Consider the following 18664-nt stretch of genomic DNA (forward strand, 5'->3'; position numbering starts at 1 on the left):
GCAGTATTATAGTAGTTATATTCTTGCACATAGGAGCAGTATTATAGTAGTTATATTCTTGTACATAGGAGCAGTATTATAGTAGTTATATTCTTGCACATAGCAGTATTATAGTAGTTATATTCTTGTACACGGGAGCAGTATTATAGTAGTTATATTCTTGTACATAGGAGCAGTATTATAGTAGTTATATTCTTGTACATAGGAGCAGTATTATAGTAGTTATATTCTTGCACATAGGAGCAGTATTATAGTAGTTATATTCTTGTACATAGGAGGCAGTATTATAGTAGTTACAGTCATGTGAAAAAATTAGGACACCCTTTGAAAGCATGTGGTTTTTTGTAACATTTTTAATAAAAGGTTATTTCATCTCCGTTTCAACAATACAGAGAGATTAAAGTAATCCAACTAAACAAAGAAAACTGAAGAAAAGTCTTTTCAAGATCTTCTGTAAATGTCATTCTACAAAAATGCCTATTCTAACTGAGGAAAAAGATAGGACACCCTCACATGTATTCCCTCTTAAATTGGCTCAGATCTCACACAGGTATATCACACCAGGTGCACATAATTAGTAGATCGTTACTCTGCATGTTGAATGAGGCTTGCCCTATTTAAACCTCAGACATTTAGTTTGGTGTGCTCCTGACTGTTGAAGTGAGAGTGAGCACCATGGTGAGAGCAAAAGAGCTGTCAGAGGACTTCAGAAAAAAGATTGTAGCAGCCTATGAGTCTGGGAAGGGATTTAAAAAGATCTCAAAAGATTTTGAAATCAGCCATTCCACTGTCCGGAAGATAGTCTACAAGTGGAGGGCTTTCAAAACAACTGCCAACATGCCCAGGACTGGTCGCCCCAGCAAGTTCACCCCAAGAGCAGACCGCAAGATGCTAAAAGAGGTCTCCAAAAACCCTAAAGTGTCATCTCGAGAACTACAGCAGGCTCTGGCTACTGTTGATGTAGAAGTACATGCCTCTACAATCAGAAAGAGACTGTACAAGTTTAACTTGCATGGGAGGTGTGCAAGGAGGAAACCTTTGCTTTCCAAGAGAAACATCGAGGCCAAACTGACATTTGCCAGAGATAAAGTTGACAAAGACCAGGACTTCTGGAATAATGTTCTTTGGACAGATGAGTCCAAAATTGAATTATTTGGACACAACAGCAGAGGACATGTTTGGCGTAAACCAAACACAGCATTCCAAGAAAAGAACCTCATACCAACTGTGAAGCATGGAGGTGGAAGTGTCATGGTTTGGGGCTGCTTTGCTGCAGCAGGACCTGGTCAGCTCACCATCATAGAATCCACGATGAATTCTACTGTGTATCAGAAGGTGCTTGAAGAACATGTGAGACCATCAGTTAGAAAATTAAAGCTGAAGCGGAACTGGACCATGCAACATGACAATGACCCAAAACATACTAGTAAATCAACCAAAGATTGGCTGAAAAAGAAGAAATGGAGAGTCCTGGAATGGCCAAGTCAAAGTCCAGATTTGAATCCCATTGAGATGCTGTGGGGTGACTTGAAAAGGGCTGTACGTGCAAGAAACCCCTCAAACATCTCACAGCTGAAAAAGTTCTGCATTGAGGAGTGGGGTAAAATTTCCTCAGACCGATGTCGAAGACTGGTAGATGGCTACAAGAACCGTCTCACTGCAGTTATTTCAGCCAAAGGAGGTAACACTCACTATTAGGGGCAAGGGTGTCCTATCTTTTTCCTCAGTTAGAATAGGCATTTTTGTAGAATGACATTTACAGAAGATCTTGAAAAGACTTTTCTTCAGTTTTCTTTGTTTAGTCGGATTACTTTAATCTCTCTGTATTGTTGAAACGGAGATGAAATAACCTTTTATTAAAAATGTTACAAAAAACCACATGCTTTCAAAGGGTGTCCTAATTTTTTCACATGACTGTATATTCTTGCACATAGGAGCAGTATTATAGTAGTTATATTCTTGTACATAGGAGCAGTATTATAGTAGTTATATTCTTGTACATAGGAGGTAGTATTATAGTAGTTATATTCTTGCACATAGAAGCAGTATTATAGTAGTTATATTCTTGCACATAGAAGCAGTATTATAGTAGTTATATTCTTGTACACAGGAGCAGTATTATAGTAGTTATATTCTTGTACATAGGAGCAGTATTATAGTAGTTATATTCTTGTACATAGGAGCAGTATTATAGTAGTTATATTCTTGTACATAGGAGCAGTATTATAGTAGTTATATTCTTGCACATAGAAGCAGTATTATAGTAGTTATATTCTTGTACACGGGAGCAGTATTATAGTAGTTATATTCTTGTACATAGTAGGTAGTATTATAGTAGTTATATTCTTGTACATAGGAGCAGTATTATAGTAGTTATATTCTTGTACATAGTAGGTAGTATTATAGTAGTTATATTCTTGTACATAGGAGCAGTATTATAGTAGTTATATTCTTGTACATAGGAGGCAGTATTATAGTAGTTATATTCTTGTACATAGGAGCATTATTATAGTAGTTATATTCTTGTACATAGGAGGCAGTATTATAGTAGTTATATTCTTCTACATAAGCAGCAGTATTATAGTAGTTATATTCTTGTACATAGGAGCAGTATTATAGTAGTTATATTTTGTACATAGGAGCAGTATTAAACAAACAAGGTTTGCCAAAAGGATTCCCAGGGTACCGTCCAAGCAAGCAGGCAACCCAGGAGTAAAGAAAGAGCAAGTGGACATGCACGTCACTCTTAATATATGAGAAAAGAAGCATGTGTAAAAGACGTCCTAAATCCCACAAGCAATAGAGTACATAAGAAAATAAGAGGTTAATACAATACACTATTCAGAAAGGAGCTAGACTTGTAGGGTTAGCTGTAGGACAAGTAAAGTCATTCTCCATTTGGAATGAAATGACTCTTGACTGAAATGCGTTTGTCAAAGGTGAAGGTAAGGCCATCTAAGGGGACTCTCAATTTAACGGGAAACGAATATTGTTATTCACCGGATTCTTACCTCTAAAAAAAGCTTTTCTCCTTCAAGTGACTGAGACTGAAGAAAAAGTCTCATACTACAATCCTGTGACCTCTCCTCTCAGGAGGACCTTCCCTTCTATACACCAGTAAAATCTGTGTTTGTTAGTCAAGAAATTAAAAAACTTAATTTATTATTGCGGCTGGTTGAACCCCTCTCAGCCGGCGTGCACGCTCTATAGGGGGCAAGACTTGAGTGGTTGGAAACTTCCATTAGGTCTTTTGAGAGAATTTTTTTTTTTTTTTTCTCCCTTAAAGGGGTATTTCCATCACAGACAATGGGGGTATCTCTGGGACCTGCACCTACACAAGAACAGAGAGTGGAAAGGTGGTGGAGGGCACACTGCGCATGCGCAGCCATCCTCTAGTAATTTCTATGGGGCTCTAGTAATTTCCTTCAGCCACCTCTCTCCACACTCCGTTCTCGGCGTAGGTGCAGGTCCCACAGGTGGGACCCGTACCTATCAGACTATGGGGGCATATCCTAGAGATATACCCCCATTGTCTGTGATGGGAATGCCCCTTTAATGGATTTAGGAATGCCGGTGAATCTCAGATTATTTTCCAATTCCTCTAGACGGTCAAACAATTGTTGAGCGCGTTCCTTGTTCAGACGCCATGGACTGAAGCGACGTGACATTATCTTCATAACCACTTACGCTATGTTTCACTTCTGTGAGTAATTAGAGTGATTTGGGACAAGTTGGTATTAATGGAGGTGCGTAATGCCTACAAACGGTTGTCGAACTTTCGAAACAAAAAGACGGGAGACTTCTTGAACTACCACAGTGGCGTGCGCGGACTATTTTGGATAGACGGAGACAATGATATAGAAGAAGATCCAGGTGAAGGTGCAGGAGACATGTTCTTCTCTCGTTATGAAATAGGTGTTGTCATCAGGTAAGTGTAGGTTTATCCTTCTGAAGGCTCTGCTTGGCTTGAGAAGATTTAAGAGCACTAGGAATAACACCTGATTTAGTAGAACGTCTGACCATTCATGTAGATCTAGAACTAACGTATCTGTCCATGTAATGTCCCGCTATTAGACAGTCCCCAGTGTAAAATAGAGGAGGTAGCAATCCTGCCTTTACTGTGGAGAACACACTGCCCCGACTGCTGGTGTGACGATCTGCAGAGCCATCGCATACAACAGTCGGTCACCCCTAGTAGTGATACCAGGGACACTAATAGGGATGAGCGAACTTCTGTTCTCAAGTTCGGCGTACAAGGTTCGGGATATCTAAGAATTCCGTTATGGATTCCGCTAACATGGACCATAAGTTAAGGTCTGTGGTAGCTGAATCCATGGCGGAATTCTTAGATATCCTGAACCTTGTATGCCGAACTTGAAAACACAAGTTCGCTCCACACTAGACACTAACCTCTCGGCAATATGTGCCGCCAACAATATTATCAAACCATTGGTGTCTAATAACACACGTGTTAAAGGGACTCTGTCACCAGTTTCTAACCCCCCCTTTTAAAACTATTGTTCTCTCCATGGTGCCCTTGTCATTACAAAGCTGTTGTTATAAGATAAATCTGCCGTGTAGTTTTGATAAAAATCGCTTTTATCTAACCTGTCAATCTTCTGGATAAGGTGCCCAGGGCGTTTCTGAAGGTCTGAATCTGCCGCTCTCCGCCGCCGCCGTTGGTGCCCAGCTCCTCCCATGATCCTTTCAGCGCCACCTCGATGTAATGAAATCCGCCTCCGGCTCTCCTCAGTGCCCCCTCCTCCTTTTCAAAGAACCCGCGCGTGCGCACAGGCCTGTGCCTGATGCGCCCGTGCGGACTTTTAGATTCTGCCTCGTTGAGCGAAGTGCGCATGCGCGCGCGAACATGCGCGAACGCGCGCGAGACCGTCAAGGTCTCTCAAAGTGGCACGGGACCTAACGCTAATCTACCTACTGTATGCCATATACGGGCAATTACAGATAGGGGAATAGTGTCCGACACACAGCCAACTGACCCCCAGTTACCTCCAGCGTGAAATCACACATACAATGTAAGGAGGGAGGAGGCTGTGAGTCCCACCTATCACTGTTTCAGATGACGTAGGCCGCACAGGTGCACCTGAATGTTACCCATGGTTCAAAATCGGGCACATTCAGACCTGGAGTTGCCACACCTCCAGTCATGCATGTACAAACAGATTCACAGAATGAGGCCTCATGCACACGGCCGTTGTTTTGGTCCGCATCACTTCAATGGGGCCGCAAAAGATGCGGACAGCACTCCGTGTTCTGTCCGCATCCTTTGCTCCGTTCCGTTGTCAGCAAAAACAAATATAACCTGTCCTATTCTTGTCCGCCTTTTGCAGACAAGAATAGGCAGTTATAGTAATGGCTGTCCGTGCCGTTTTGCAAATTGCAGAACGCACACGGATGCCATCCGTGTTTTGCGGATCCGCGGTTTGCGGCCTGCAAAACACACAACAGTCGTGTGCATGAGGCCTAAAGTGGTCTTAGGCCTCTTTCACATGACTGTATTGGCTTTTTCAGTGTTTTGCGGTCCGTTTTTTACGGATCTGTTGTTCCGTTTTGTTGTTTCCGTTGTGTTTCCGTTTCTGTTTTTTCGTATGGCACATACAGTAAATACATAGAAAAAATTGGGCTGGGCATAACATTTTCAATAGATGGTTCCGCAAACACGGAACGGATACGGATGCATTTCCATATGTGTTCAGTTTTTTGGGCGGACCCATTGACTTGAATGGAGCCACGGAACGTAATTTGCGGGCAATAATAGGACATGTTCTATCTTTCAACGGAACGTAAAAACGGAAATACGGACACGGAATGCATACGGAATACATTCAGTTTTTTTTTGCGGAACCATTGAAATGAATGGTTCCGTATACGGACCGTATACGGAACGTAAAAAACAGCCCGTAAATGGAAAAATAAAACGGTCGTTTGAAAGAGGCCTTACAAAGCAGGAGATGCTCCAAACCCCATATGCTGTTGCGCACTTCTAACCAGGGAGCATATCCTGCACATGTGATCCGTTGCTAACAGCAATCCCAGCACATTTTCATACAGCGGAGGCTGCCCGCAGCGGACCATGTTCTTGATATAAGAATATATTGGCGAAAGTCTCATTTTAATATCAGCGTGAGGGTTTAGCCAAATGCATTTACCAATGTAGCGCACTAATATAATGTACACTTTTTATTTTAACTTATAAAAACCTTAAAAATTTTTTTTTTTTACGTTTCAAGCATACATATTATAGATTTGCCCCTAACAGCCTGTATAATATAGTACATGTCCAGATAAAAATGAAATAAAAAGTTATATAAATAATAATAATAATTATAAAATAATTAAAACAACAAAAAATAAATAAATAGGATAAAAATGAAATAAGAATATTATAAACGCTTACTTCCAATATAATAAAAATAGAAATAGAATAATAAAAACGACAAGTGAGCCATTTTGAGCCATCCTGCGCGCCGTACACAGCCGCTGATCTCCTGTACACGTAATCACTGTGTGTTGGATGTGACAGCCGCTGAGCAGTCAGCATCGCCAGCATGGACCGGGGAGGGATGAAGCACCGGGAAGGACGCCCGGAGATGAGCGGTTACAGTGTGTACGAGGAAGAGAATGAAAGACTCACGGAAACTCTGCGGCTCAAAGCCAGCGCGCTGAAATCTGTGAGTATAATAAAACTGACCCGACTGGGCCTCCGTACGGCTTAGAAGCAAAGAGCCTGTAGGGCCGGTGCTGGACTACAAATCCCGTCAGGCCTCTGTGCCGGCTGTCAATGGCCATAGACGAGCAAACGTTCTGGGAGTTGTAGTTTGAAGCACGCTTTGGTCGTTTTTTTCTATGTAGTTTTTATTTCTCAGGTAGTGGAGAGCTACAGGCTGCCTGAGGGGGGCTTCAATGTTCTCATCTGCTGCTGCTGCTACTACAGGGGCTGGAATTGGGTTGTACTGAACATTTCCAATACACCCCAGGAAAGGGCCTGGTGACATATTATATAAAGTGCCTGTTCAGGCGCTGGCGCTCTGCACCTAGACATATGGGAGCATAAAATAATTGCTACCGCCATATGGGTGTATTAGAAAGTTTGGTCTGGTGGTTACTAGACAAAAAAAATAAGGTATCAGAACATAAAGAGGAACGACGCGAGGTCAGGCGGTACACGGGTGATGGGCGGAGTCAGGAAGCCTCGGAACAGTAACGTATATGTAGCAGAGCTGTGTGTGTTATACTGTAGTCGTAGTCAGAGGAGCCAGGGTTCAGGACGGGAGTAAGCACTCTACTACAGGGTTGGGACACCAGGGGCGGATATAGACAGCAGAGGGGCCCCTATGCTGCATTAGTATGTTGGCCCCTTGCTGTTTATTATATTGATGACCCTTAGTCCGTGATCTCTGGGGGTCCGACTCCCGTCACCGCTATGGTCGGCTGTTTGAAAATCAGCGCTGCGGCTTCCTTACACTATACCAAGCACAGCGCCCTCCATGGTATAGTGGCTGTGCGTGGTACTGCAGCCCAGTCTCATTCACTTGAATGGGGCTGAGCTGCACGTAGGCCACGTGACCGATGAATGGGTCATCATTGGTCTAAGAAGAGGTCATGGTGCTCACTGGAGTGCAGTGGCCTCTTTAAAAGGCTGATATTTGGGGGGTCTTGGCGTTGAACCCCCTTGATTATCAGTATTAAAGGGGTTATTCATCCTCGGGGATGGGGGGGGGGGGGGGGTCTTTCTACCAGACCTCCCACGTGGGCGGACCTGCATAGGGAAACATACGTACCTGCTCCCGGACGCTGGGTTCCGGCTCACTAGTGTCCTCATGTCAGCATCTGGCCACTGCAGCCGATGACCGGACGCAACTGTGACGTGTCCACCATGCATCACGTAACCTAGTGATAGGACACGTCAACTCTGTGGCCAGTCGTCGGCTACTGTAGCCGCATGACCTGCGTCGAACATGAATACATCTGAGGGGCACACATTGCATCGCCTGTATGTGGGTGAAGCACTAGCCTATATGTAGTGGCCGGTGGCTGCCGGATTTTCCAAGTGAAACCAAGGTATCCCGTCCAGAATCGTTAGTCAATTGGTCACTGCAGCGTGTGTCCTCACCCCAGTAGTAACCAGCACAGTGGTCACACTGGTGAATGTTATTAGACCATTTCATGCAGTAATTATTTGGCTGATACCATGGACAGCGATCGGACAAATCACCTGTGAGTTTTGCTACCTTTGGAGCAATTATCTACTTGGGCACCACCTAGATAATTCCAGGAGCTGGTGTGATTTCCATGACGTCAATAGGACGCCACCTAAGTCATTGGGTACCAGCAGCAAATTTCTTGGTACAGCTCCTTGACTCATCTGACCAAACTCTGATGTCCCGAGGCTCACCCCAGTCCAGAGCTCCTCCGTTCTGTGCATTGGTAGGGACCTTTGGTCATTGACCCCACTAATATCGTCTCCAGGACATCTCAGTAGACTTTCAAGGTGCATTGCCCTTTAGAATAATAAAACGCAGATGACTCTCTTGTGAACGTGGGGAAATCTGTGTCCTCAATAAACTAGAATCCCGGTCTGTCCACACTGATTACATGTGAGGTGTACAGCTCGCCAAGCCTCGGTCATAGTCTTGTGTAATGTGTACACAGCTTCCGTCCTAAACCAATATTTGTGAGAGTCTTGTTTTTTTTGAGGATGGAGCGGCCGCCTCTCAGTGCGCCTGCGCCAATTGAAGACAGGTACGGCCACGGCGCAGGCGCAATATTTTAAATGCAAACAGGCAGGGCCAGCAGAGAACGATCCCGTTCGCTGGCCCTGTCAATCACAATGCGGAGGGGGCGTCTTTACGATCGGAGGATGCGGCTGCTACCAGCAAGTAGCCGCCCTACCTGCTGGTAGCAAGGTAATTTGCATATTTTAAAAGCTTGTTTTAAACTAAATCTACAGGACCAAAATGATTAATCATGTAGCCATAAATCGCAGTGTAGGGATTATAAGTAAGCAAAAAAAAAAAGGTTTAGTGGGGTGACGGAAGCCCTTTAAGCTTATACTCTATCCACGGGGTATAATCGATTCAGGCCTGACCGCTGGGGTCTCACTGATCGAGGACGGGGTCCTGTGTCCTCCTGGATAAATGGAGGGGTGGTCGGGCATGTGCACTGCCGCACCATTCATCTCTATATCGCAGATCCCTGTACTCAATCTCATGAATGGGGCAGCAGTGCGCATGCTCGACCACTGCTCCCCATTGTTCAGACACTTATCCCTTCTCCTGTTACTGGGGATAGGTTTAAATCTTTGGACAACCTGTTTAAAGGGGTTGTTCGACTATTTCTAACTTCGATAGATCATCAGTATCTGATCGGTGGGGGACCGACACCCGAGATCCTCGCCGATCAGATGTTTAAGAAGGCAGCAGCGCTCCTGTGAGCACCACCACCTTTTTGCAGCTTATCAACCACAGCACCGTACATCGTATAGTGGCTGACCCCCACCGATCAGGTACTGATCAGTAAGAACTCCCCCTAAAGAAGAACTCCCACTGACATTTTATTTTCTGACCTGTTAGGCCCCTTTCACACGGGCGAGTTTTCCGTGCGGGTGCGATCCGTGCGGCGAACGTATGGCACCTGCACTAAATCCTGACCCATTCATTTCTATGGGGCTGTGCACATAAGCGTTGTTTTTAACGCATCACTTGTGCGTTCAGTTGAAATCGCAGCATGCTCTATATTGTCCGATTTCGACGTGACGCAGGCCCCATAGAAGTGAATGGGGTGTGTGAAAATCGGATGGCATCCGCAAGCAAGTACGGATGCCGTGCGATTTGCACGCACGGTTGCTAGGAGACGATCGGGATGGAGACCCGATCATTATTATTTTCCCTTATAACATCGGTTAAGGACCTTCGATGACGTCACTCCGGTCATCACATGGTCTTTTACCATGGTGAATCACCATGGTAAAAGATCATGTGACGTACCATGTGATGACCGGAGTGACGTCATCAAAGGTCCTTAACCGATATTTAATGGAGCAGCTCACCCCAGGTCCTGTTCAGCCGCTCAGCGCAGAGGAGACACAAGGAGATGCCGGGCTTCGTGATCAAGTGGACTAAGGCGAGTTAAATTTTTTATTATTTTTTTTTAACCCCTCTAGCGCTGTTTTACTATGCATTCTGTATTCAGAATGCTATTATTTTCCCTTATAACCATGTTATAAGGGAAAATAATAATGATCGGGTCTCCATCCCGATCGTCTCCTAGCAACCGTGCGTGCAAACACATGACAATGTTTTGCACTCGCACGGGAAAATCGCGCATTTTTCCCGCAACGCACCCGGCTCTTATCCGGGCAAAAAAAATGACGCCCGTGTGAAAGAGGCCTTACATGAAGTACATGATGTAAACTGTAGTGAATGCAATCTTCTTACCAATGACTGTATTTGTGAGTTATAACCTCCCTTCTGATCCTCAGCTGTGTCATGTGACCAGCACTCTGATCTCCAACTAACACAGGACAGGAAGTCAGTTACTCCTCTACTGATTCCTAAGAGACTGACATTGGGGCTCCTATAGGAATACACAGAGAAACTGGCCTCCTGTCCACACATAAGAAGCTGTATTATTTGGAACGTTAGTGCAGGGCACATGACACAGCCGAGGATCAGAAGGAAGGTTATAACTCTCAAATACAGTCACTGGCAAGAAGATTACATAATGGGCCTTACAGGTCAGAGAATAATAATTTTTGTGGAAGTGCTTCTTTAAGAAATCTCCTTCATGACTCCATATTTCCATGCTGTCCAGTTGCAGACTAATTTTTTCTTGCTTTTTCTTCAGCTTTCTATCGATATTGGGACAGAAGTGAAATACCACAATAAATTACTGTCAGAAATGGTGAGTACGCGCGACAGGATGCACCAGGCCTTAAACAGATGAAAATCTTGAGACTTCCGAAGGTGAACGTGAAAACCCCCCCTCACTATTTGCCGCACCTGCTGACCCTGCATGAAACACTTCACTACCAAATTACCCCACGTTTGTAAGCCCCGCCCACACAAAAAGAAACGCCCCTGTGGGGGCTAACTTGCAGAAATTGCCCTCATTTTGGTTCTTTTTGCAAGAATGAAACTATTAGCACATGTGAGTAGTTTAGTAATGTGGTCCTAGGTGGGGTACAAGACTCTGGTGTAGATGAATTCAGAGGAATGGGTCATCACTGTTGCCATAGTTACCAAATAGATCACTGCTGATTTGGACAGTCACATTATGTCTAGGGCTGCAGCTAACGATTATTTGAATAATCGATTAGTTGTCGATAATTTCATCGATTAATCTGGAAAAAAAATAAAAAATGACAAAGAGGGGTTTATATGATTTTACTTGAAAAATTATGTTCAAAGGCCATATTAAAAAAATTGCGAATGGCACTGTTATGGGGAGGGGATCTGTGGATGGCACTGTTATGGGGAGGGGATCTGTGGATGGCACTGTTATGGATGGAGGGGATCTGTGGATGGCACTGTTATGGCTGGAGGGGATCTGTGGATGGCACTGTTATGGCTGGAGGGGATCTGTGGATGGCACTGTTATGGCTGGAGGGGATCTGTGGATGGCACTGTTATGGCTGGAGGGGATCTGTGGATGGCACCGTTATGGCTGGAGGGGATCTGTGGATGGCACCGTTATGGCTGGAGGGGATCTGTGGATGGCACCGTTATGGCTGGAGGGGATCTGTGGATGGCACCGTTATGGCTGGAGGGGATCTGTGGATGGCACCGTTATGGCTGGAGGGGATCTGTGGATGGCACCGTTATGGCTGGAGGGGATCTGTGGATGGCACCGTTATGGCTGGAGGGGATCTGTGGATGGCACCGTTATGGCTGGAGGGGATCTGTGGATGGCACCGTTATGGCTGGAGGGGATCTGTGGATGGCACCGTTATGGCTGGAGGGGATCTGTGGATGGCACCGTTATGGCTGGAGGGGATCTGTGGATGGCACCGTTATGGCTGGAGGGGATCTGTGGATGGCACCGTTATGGCTGGAGGGGATCTGTGGATGGCACCGTTATGGCTGGAGGGGATCTGTGGATGGCACCGTTATGGCTGGAGGGGATCTGTGGATGGCACCGTTATGGCTGGAGGGGATCTGTGGATGGCACCGTTATGGCTGGAGGGGATCTGTGGATGGCACCGTTATGGGGGGATCTGTGGATGGCACCGTTATGGGGGGATCTATAGATGACACTATATAGCATCTTATGCTTTATGTGACATCCACAGATCCCCTCCATAACAGTGCCATCCACAGATCCCCTCCATAACAGTGCCATCCACAGATCCCCTCCATAACAGTGCCATCCACAGATCCCCTCCATAACAGTGCCATCCACAGATCCTCTCCATAACAGTGCCATCCACAGATCCCCCTCCGCTCACAGCAGTATTCCTTAACCGGCAGTAACTTTTACTTTAAATCAGCGCATCTTTATTACCTTACAAATGAAGCTCCAGTAACAGGCAGAGCGGGCGGCGGCGTAACGTCACTTACTCACGTGACGCTCCTGCTCCACCTACTTTATGAGTGAAGCAGGCGGAGCTTGCGCGTCACTTGAGTAAGTGACGTTACGCCGCCACCCGCTCTGCCTGTTACTGGAGCTTCATTGTAAGGTAATAAAGATGCGGTGATCTAAAGTTCAAGGACCCGCAGGCATAGAGCCTGACCGCCCGCTCCCGCCCGCATAGCAAAGAATCGGCCGATTATTCGATAACTGGAATCCCGTTATCGAATATTATCGATAACGTCGATTAATCGTTGCAGCCCTAATTATGTCATCTGTATGGTTGCTGATGAAAACAATGACAAAATTTGATATATTTTGGAGGCAATTATATTACTGTACATAGGAGCAGTATTATAGCAGTTATATTCTTGTACATAGGAGCAGTATTATAGCAGTTATATTCTTGTACATAGGAGCAGTATTATAGTAGTTATATTCTTGTACATAGGAGCAGTATTATAGCAGTTATATTCTTGTACATAGGAGCAGTATTATAGTAGTTATATTCTTGTACATAGGAGGCAGTATTATAGTAGTTATATTCTTGTACATAGGAGGCAGTATTATAGTAGTTATATTCTTGTACATAGGAGGCAGTATTATAGTAGTTATATTCTTGTACATAGGGGGCAGTATTATAGTCGTTATATTCTTGTACATAGGAGGCAGTATTATAGTAGTTATATTCTTGTACATAGGGGGCAGTATTATAGTAGTTATATTCTTGTACATAGGAGGCAGTATTATAGTAGTTATATTCTTGTACATAGGAGGCAGTATTATAGTAGTTATATTCTTGCACATAGGAGCAGTATTATAGTAGTTATATTCTTGTACATAGGAGCAGCATTATAGTAGTTATATTCTTGTACATAGGAGGAAGTATTATAGTAGTTATATTCTTGCACATAGGAGCAGTATTATAGTAGTTATATTCTTGTACAAAGGAGCAGTATTGTAGTAGTTATATTCTTGTACATATGAGCAGTATTATAGTAGTTATATTCTTGTACATAGAAGCAGTATTATAGTAGTTATATTCTTGTACATAGGAGCAGTATTATAGTAGTTATTATTTTCTTGTACATAGGAGGCAGTATTATAGTAGTTATATTCTTGTACATAGGAGCAGTATTATAGTAGTTATTATATTCTTGTACATAGGAGGCAGTATTATAGTATTTATATTCTTGTACATATGAGCAGTATTATAGTAGATATATTCTTGTACATAGGAGGCAGTATTATAGTAGTTATATTCTTGTACATAGGAGGCAGTATTATAGTAGATATATTCTTGTACATAGGAGGCAGTATTATAGTAGTTATATTCTTGTACATAGGAGGCAGTATTATAGTAGTTATATTCTTGTACATAGGAGGCAGTATTATAGTAGTTATATTCTTGTACATAGGAGGCAGTATTATAGTAGTTATTATATTCTTGTACATAGGAGCCAGTATTATAGTAGTTATTATATTCTTGTACATAGGAGCAGTATTATAGTAGTTATATTCTTGTACATAGGAGACAGTATTATAGTAGGTATATTCTTGTACATAGGAGACAGTATTATAGTAGGTATATTCTTGTACATAGGAGACAGTATTATAGTAGGTATATTCTTGTACATAGGAGGTAGTATTATAGTAGTTATATTCTTGTACATAGGAGGCAGTATTATAGTAGTTATATTCTTGTACATAGGAGGCAGTATTATAGTAGTTATTATATTCTTGTACATAGGAGCAGTATTATAGTAGTTATATTCTTGTACATAGGAGACAGTATTATAGTAGGTATATTCTTGTACATAGGAGACAGTATTATAGTAGGTATATTCTTGTACATAGGAGCAGTATTATAGTAGGTATATTCTTGTACATAGGAGGCAGTATTATAGTAGTTATATTCTTGTACATAGGAGCAGTATTATAGTAGTTATATTCTTGTACATAGGAGCAGTATTATAGTAGTTATATTCTTGTACATAGGAGGCAGTATTATAGTAATATTCTTGTACATAGGAGCAGTATTATAGTAGTATATTCTTGTACATAGGAGCAGTATTATAGTAGTTATATTCTTGTACATAGGAGGCAGTATTATAGTAGTTATATTCTTGTACATAGGAGGCAGTATTATAGTAGTTATATTCTTGTACATAGGAGCTGTATTATAGTAGTTATATTCTTGTACATAGGCGCAGTATTATAGTAGTTATATTCTTGTACATAGGAGACAGTATTATAGTAGGTATATTCTTGTACATAGGAGCTAGTATTATAGTAGTTAGTTATATTCTTGTACATAGGAGGCAGTATTATAGTAGTTATATTCTTGTACATAGGAGGCAGTATTATAGTAGTTATATTCTTGTACATAGGAGCAGTATTATAGGTAGTTATAGTCTTGTACATAGGAGCAGTATTATAGTAGTTATATTCTTGTACATAGGAGCAGTATTATAGTAGTTATATTCTTGTACATAGGAGGCAGTATTATAGTAGTTATATTCTTGTACATAGGAGCAGTATTATAGTAGTTATATTCTTGTACATAGGAGCAGTATTATAGTAGTTATATTCTTGTACATAGGAGCAGTATTATAGTAGTTATATTCTTGTACATAGGAGGCAGTATTATAGTAGTTATATTCTTGTACATAGGAGCAGTATTATAGTAGTTATATTCTTGTACATAGGAGCAGTATTATAGTAGTTATATTCTTGTACATAGGAGCAGTATTATAGTAGTTATATTCTTGTACATAGGAGCAGTATTATAGTAGTTATATTCTTGTACATAGGAGCAGTATTATAGTAGTTATATTCTTGTACATAGGAGCAGTATTATAGTAGTTATATTCTTGTACATAGGAGCAGTATTATAGTAGTTATATTCTTGTACATAGGAGCAGTATTATAGTAGTATATTCTTGTACATAGGAGCAGTATTATAGTAGTTATATTCTTGTACATAGGAGCAGTATTATAGTAGTTATATTCTTGTACATAGGAGCAGTATTATAGTAGTTATATTCTTGTACATAGGAGCAGTATTATAGTAGTTATATTCTTGTACATAGGAGCAGTATTATAGTAGTTATATTCTTGTACATAGGAGCAGTATTATAGTAGTTATATTCTTGTACATAGGAGCAGTATTATAGTAGTTATATTCTTGTACATAGGAGCAGTATTATAGTAGTTATATTCTTGTACATAGGAGGCAGTATTATAGTAGTTATATTCTTGTACATAGGAGCAGTATTATAGTAGTTATATTCTTGTACATAGGAGCAGTATTATAGTAGTTATATTCTTGTACATAGGAGCAGTATTATAGTAGTTATATTCTTGTACATAGGAGCAGTATTATAGTAGTTATATTCTTGTACATAGGAGCAGTATTATAGTAGTTATATTCTTGTACACAGGAGCAGTATTATAGTAGTTATATTCTTGTACATAGGCAGTATTATAGTAGTTATATTCTTGTACATAGGAGCAGTATTATAGTAGTTATATTCTTGTACATAGGAGCAGTATTATAGTAGTTATATTCTTGTACATAGGGGGCAGTATTATAGTAGTTATATTCTTGTACATAGGAGCAGTATTATAGTAGTTATATTCTTGTACATAGGAGCAGTATTATAGTAGTTATATTCTTGTACATAGGAGCAGTATTATAGTAGTTATATTCTTGTACATAGGAGCAGTATTATAGTAGTTATATTCTTGTACATAGGAGGCAGTATTACATTATTTATATTCTTGTACATAGGAGCAGTATTATAGTAGTTACAGTATGTTCCTGTACTTAGGAGTCAGTATTTAATAGATCTTATTCTTATATGTTCTTTCTGCATACAGAATATTTAATGTTACATTGTATAAATTAACTACGTTTTTGCTGAACAATTTACATTTTATCTGTTTTTTAAGGACTCGGATTTCGACTCAGCCGGTGGTATCTTAGGGGCTACAATGGGCAGACTGAAGGTGCTCTCCAGGGGCAGCCAGGCTAAGCTGTTTTTGTATATGATGCTCTTCGCCTTTTTTGTTTTCTTTGTCATTTACTGGTTTGTGAAGCTCAGGTGATCAGTGTTTTTTTTCATTTTTTTTTTTTTAATTGTGCCAAACAATTGGTCTTCGTTCTCTCGGGACATGCTGGGAGTTCAGTTTTACAACACAACGGAGACCAGTGTTTTGGAGCATATTCTCCAGTGACTGCAGCGTAGACCCTAATTTGGTGGAAGATGGCGGTTTTGTTCTTTTTAGAACTCGTTGAGACCATGAATCGCCTTATAATCGCCCTAGCCCACCGGAACCCGGAACCTTTCATGTTCCCCGTCATTCATTCCAGTAAATCCATAGGTGTACAATGATGAAAGTGGCAACTCCCAGCAGAAGAGAATTAACGATCTGAGAAGAGCTATGGAGGACCACACTGTGTTAATCATTATCTAATTATGAGAAAGTCACACAGGGGACTCATCCTTATGGATGGAAGCGCACAATTTCCAGGCTTGGATGCAACTAACCCTCCTCCCCCACCTCCTGGAATTTCCACTATGGAAAGTTAAAACCTTTATCTGTAGTAAATTAATATTTTGGATGGACATTAAACAGCGCTTTTATCCTGTGATATGTGATCATCTCGTATTACTTTTACATGCAGCTTTCTAACACAGGTCCTCTCTGTGCAGAGACCCCTGCAGCCCTCCAGCTGTTGCAAAAGGACATGCCCTAATAGCAGTAGGCAGTCCAAGCATGCAGGGAGTTGGTTTTGCAACAGCTGGAGGGCTGCAGGTTGGGCATCCCTTATATAGAACATGACAGTCTCTGTACCTCACATGAATCCAGAGATCTCTCCATTCATTGCTCCAATTGCTCTGCAAGCTGGCAACTCAGGGGGCATGTCCTTTCTGCTGCCGCTAGTGGCAGTTAAAGGATGGTACTGAGCATGTCCTTCCATCTCAGTGAGCTGGACAAAGAATTTAGAAAAAGAGCAAACAGCAGGTGGCGCTGTACAGATAGATTTCAGTAAATAACTCAGCGGTTTTGCAAAATTTTTAATTACATGAAATTACAAAAGTATTTAGACCCAGGTGCTGGTTTGAAAAGGGATAACCCCTTTAACCATAGTGCTCCATGCTACATCCGTGCACATGAGACAGCAAAGATTGCCCATATGATGCAATGGTAGTCATGTGATATAATCATAGGACTGCACCGTTCATGGTCTCCAGCGTTGATCATGCATGCATTAAAGGGAATCTGTTGGCTCCAAAAGACCCCCCAAACTAGAGTAAGAGGTGTACAATGCTGCCCATAATTATTCATACCCCTGGCAAATTTTGACTTAGTTACTTTTATTCAACCAGCAAGTAATTTTTTGACGGGAAATGACATAGGTGTCTCCCAAAAGATAATAAGACGATGTACAAGAGGCATTATTGTAGAAATCAAAAACATGTCTCAGCTTTTATTTACATTTGAGCAAAAAATACAAGATGTTCCGCACTGTGGAAAATCTCAGGGGACGTGGTCGGAAGCCAAAAGTGACACCTGTGCCGGCCAGGAGGATAGTTAGAGAGGTGAAAAAGAATCCAAGGATGCTCATCTGGACAAAGAAGACGACTTCTGGTCTTCTGTGTTATGGTCAGATGAAACATAAATTAAATTGTTTGGTCACAATGATGTTTCCTTCATTTGGTGTAAAAAAGGAGAAGCCTTCAACCCAAAGAACACCATCCCCACTGTCAAACATGGTGGTGGGAACCTAATGCTTTGGGGGTGTTTTTCAGCCAATGGACCGGGGAACCTAATCACAGTAAACGGCACCATGAAAAAAGAGCAATACATGAGGATTCTCAACGACAACATCAGGCCGTCTGCAGAGAAACGTGGCCTTGGCACCAGTGGACATTTCAGCAGGACAATGGCCCAAAACACACAGCAAAAGTGGTGAAGAAATGGTTAGCAGACAACAACATTAACGTTTTGGAGCGGCCCAGCCGGAGTCCAGACTTGAATCCAATTGAGAATCTGTGGAGGGAGCTAAAGA

The 18664-nt window shown here is 42.0% G+C and overlaps 1 protein-coding gene across 1 annotated transcript; it reads left to right on the plus strand.

Annotated features, from left to right (window-relative positions):
• Positions 1-6509: 6509 nt before the first annotated feature.
• BET1 (Bet1 golgi vesicular membrane trafficking protein) lies at positions 6510-17242 on the plus strand. Its single transcript, XM_044290310.1, has 3 exons — positions 6510-6689; positions 10864-10920; positions 16540-17242. The coding sequence occupies exons 1-3, from the start codon at positions 6567-6569 to the stop codon at positions 16693-16695; spliced, it is 336 nt and encodes a 111-aa protein (XP_044146245.1). The 5' UTR covers positions 6510-6566; the 3' UTR covers positions 16696-17242.
• Positions 17243-18664: the final 1422 nt, after the last annotated feature.

This window comes from Bufo gargarizans, chromosome 4, assembly GCF_014858855.1.
Source record: "Bufo gargarizans isolate SCDJY-AF-19 chromosome 4, ASM1485885v1, whole genome shotgun sequence".
Taxonomy (NCBI): Eukaryota; Metazoa; Chordata; class Amphibia; order Anura; family Bufonidae; genus Bufo; species Bufo gargarizans.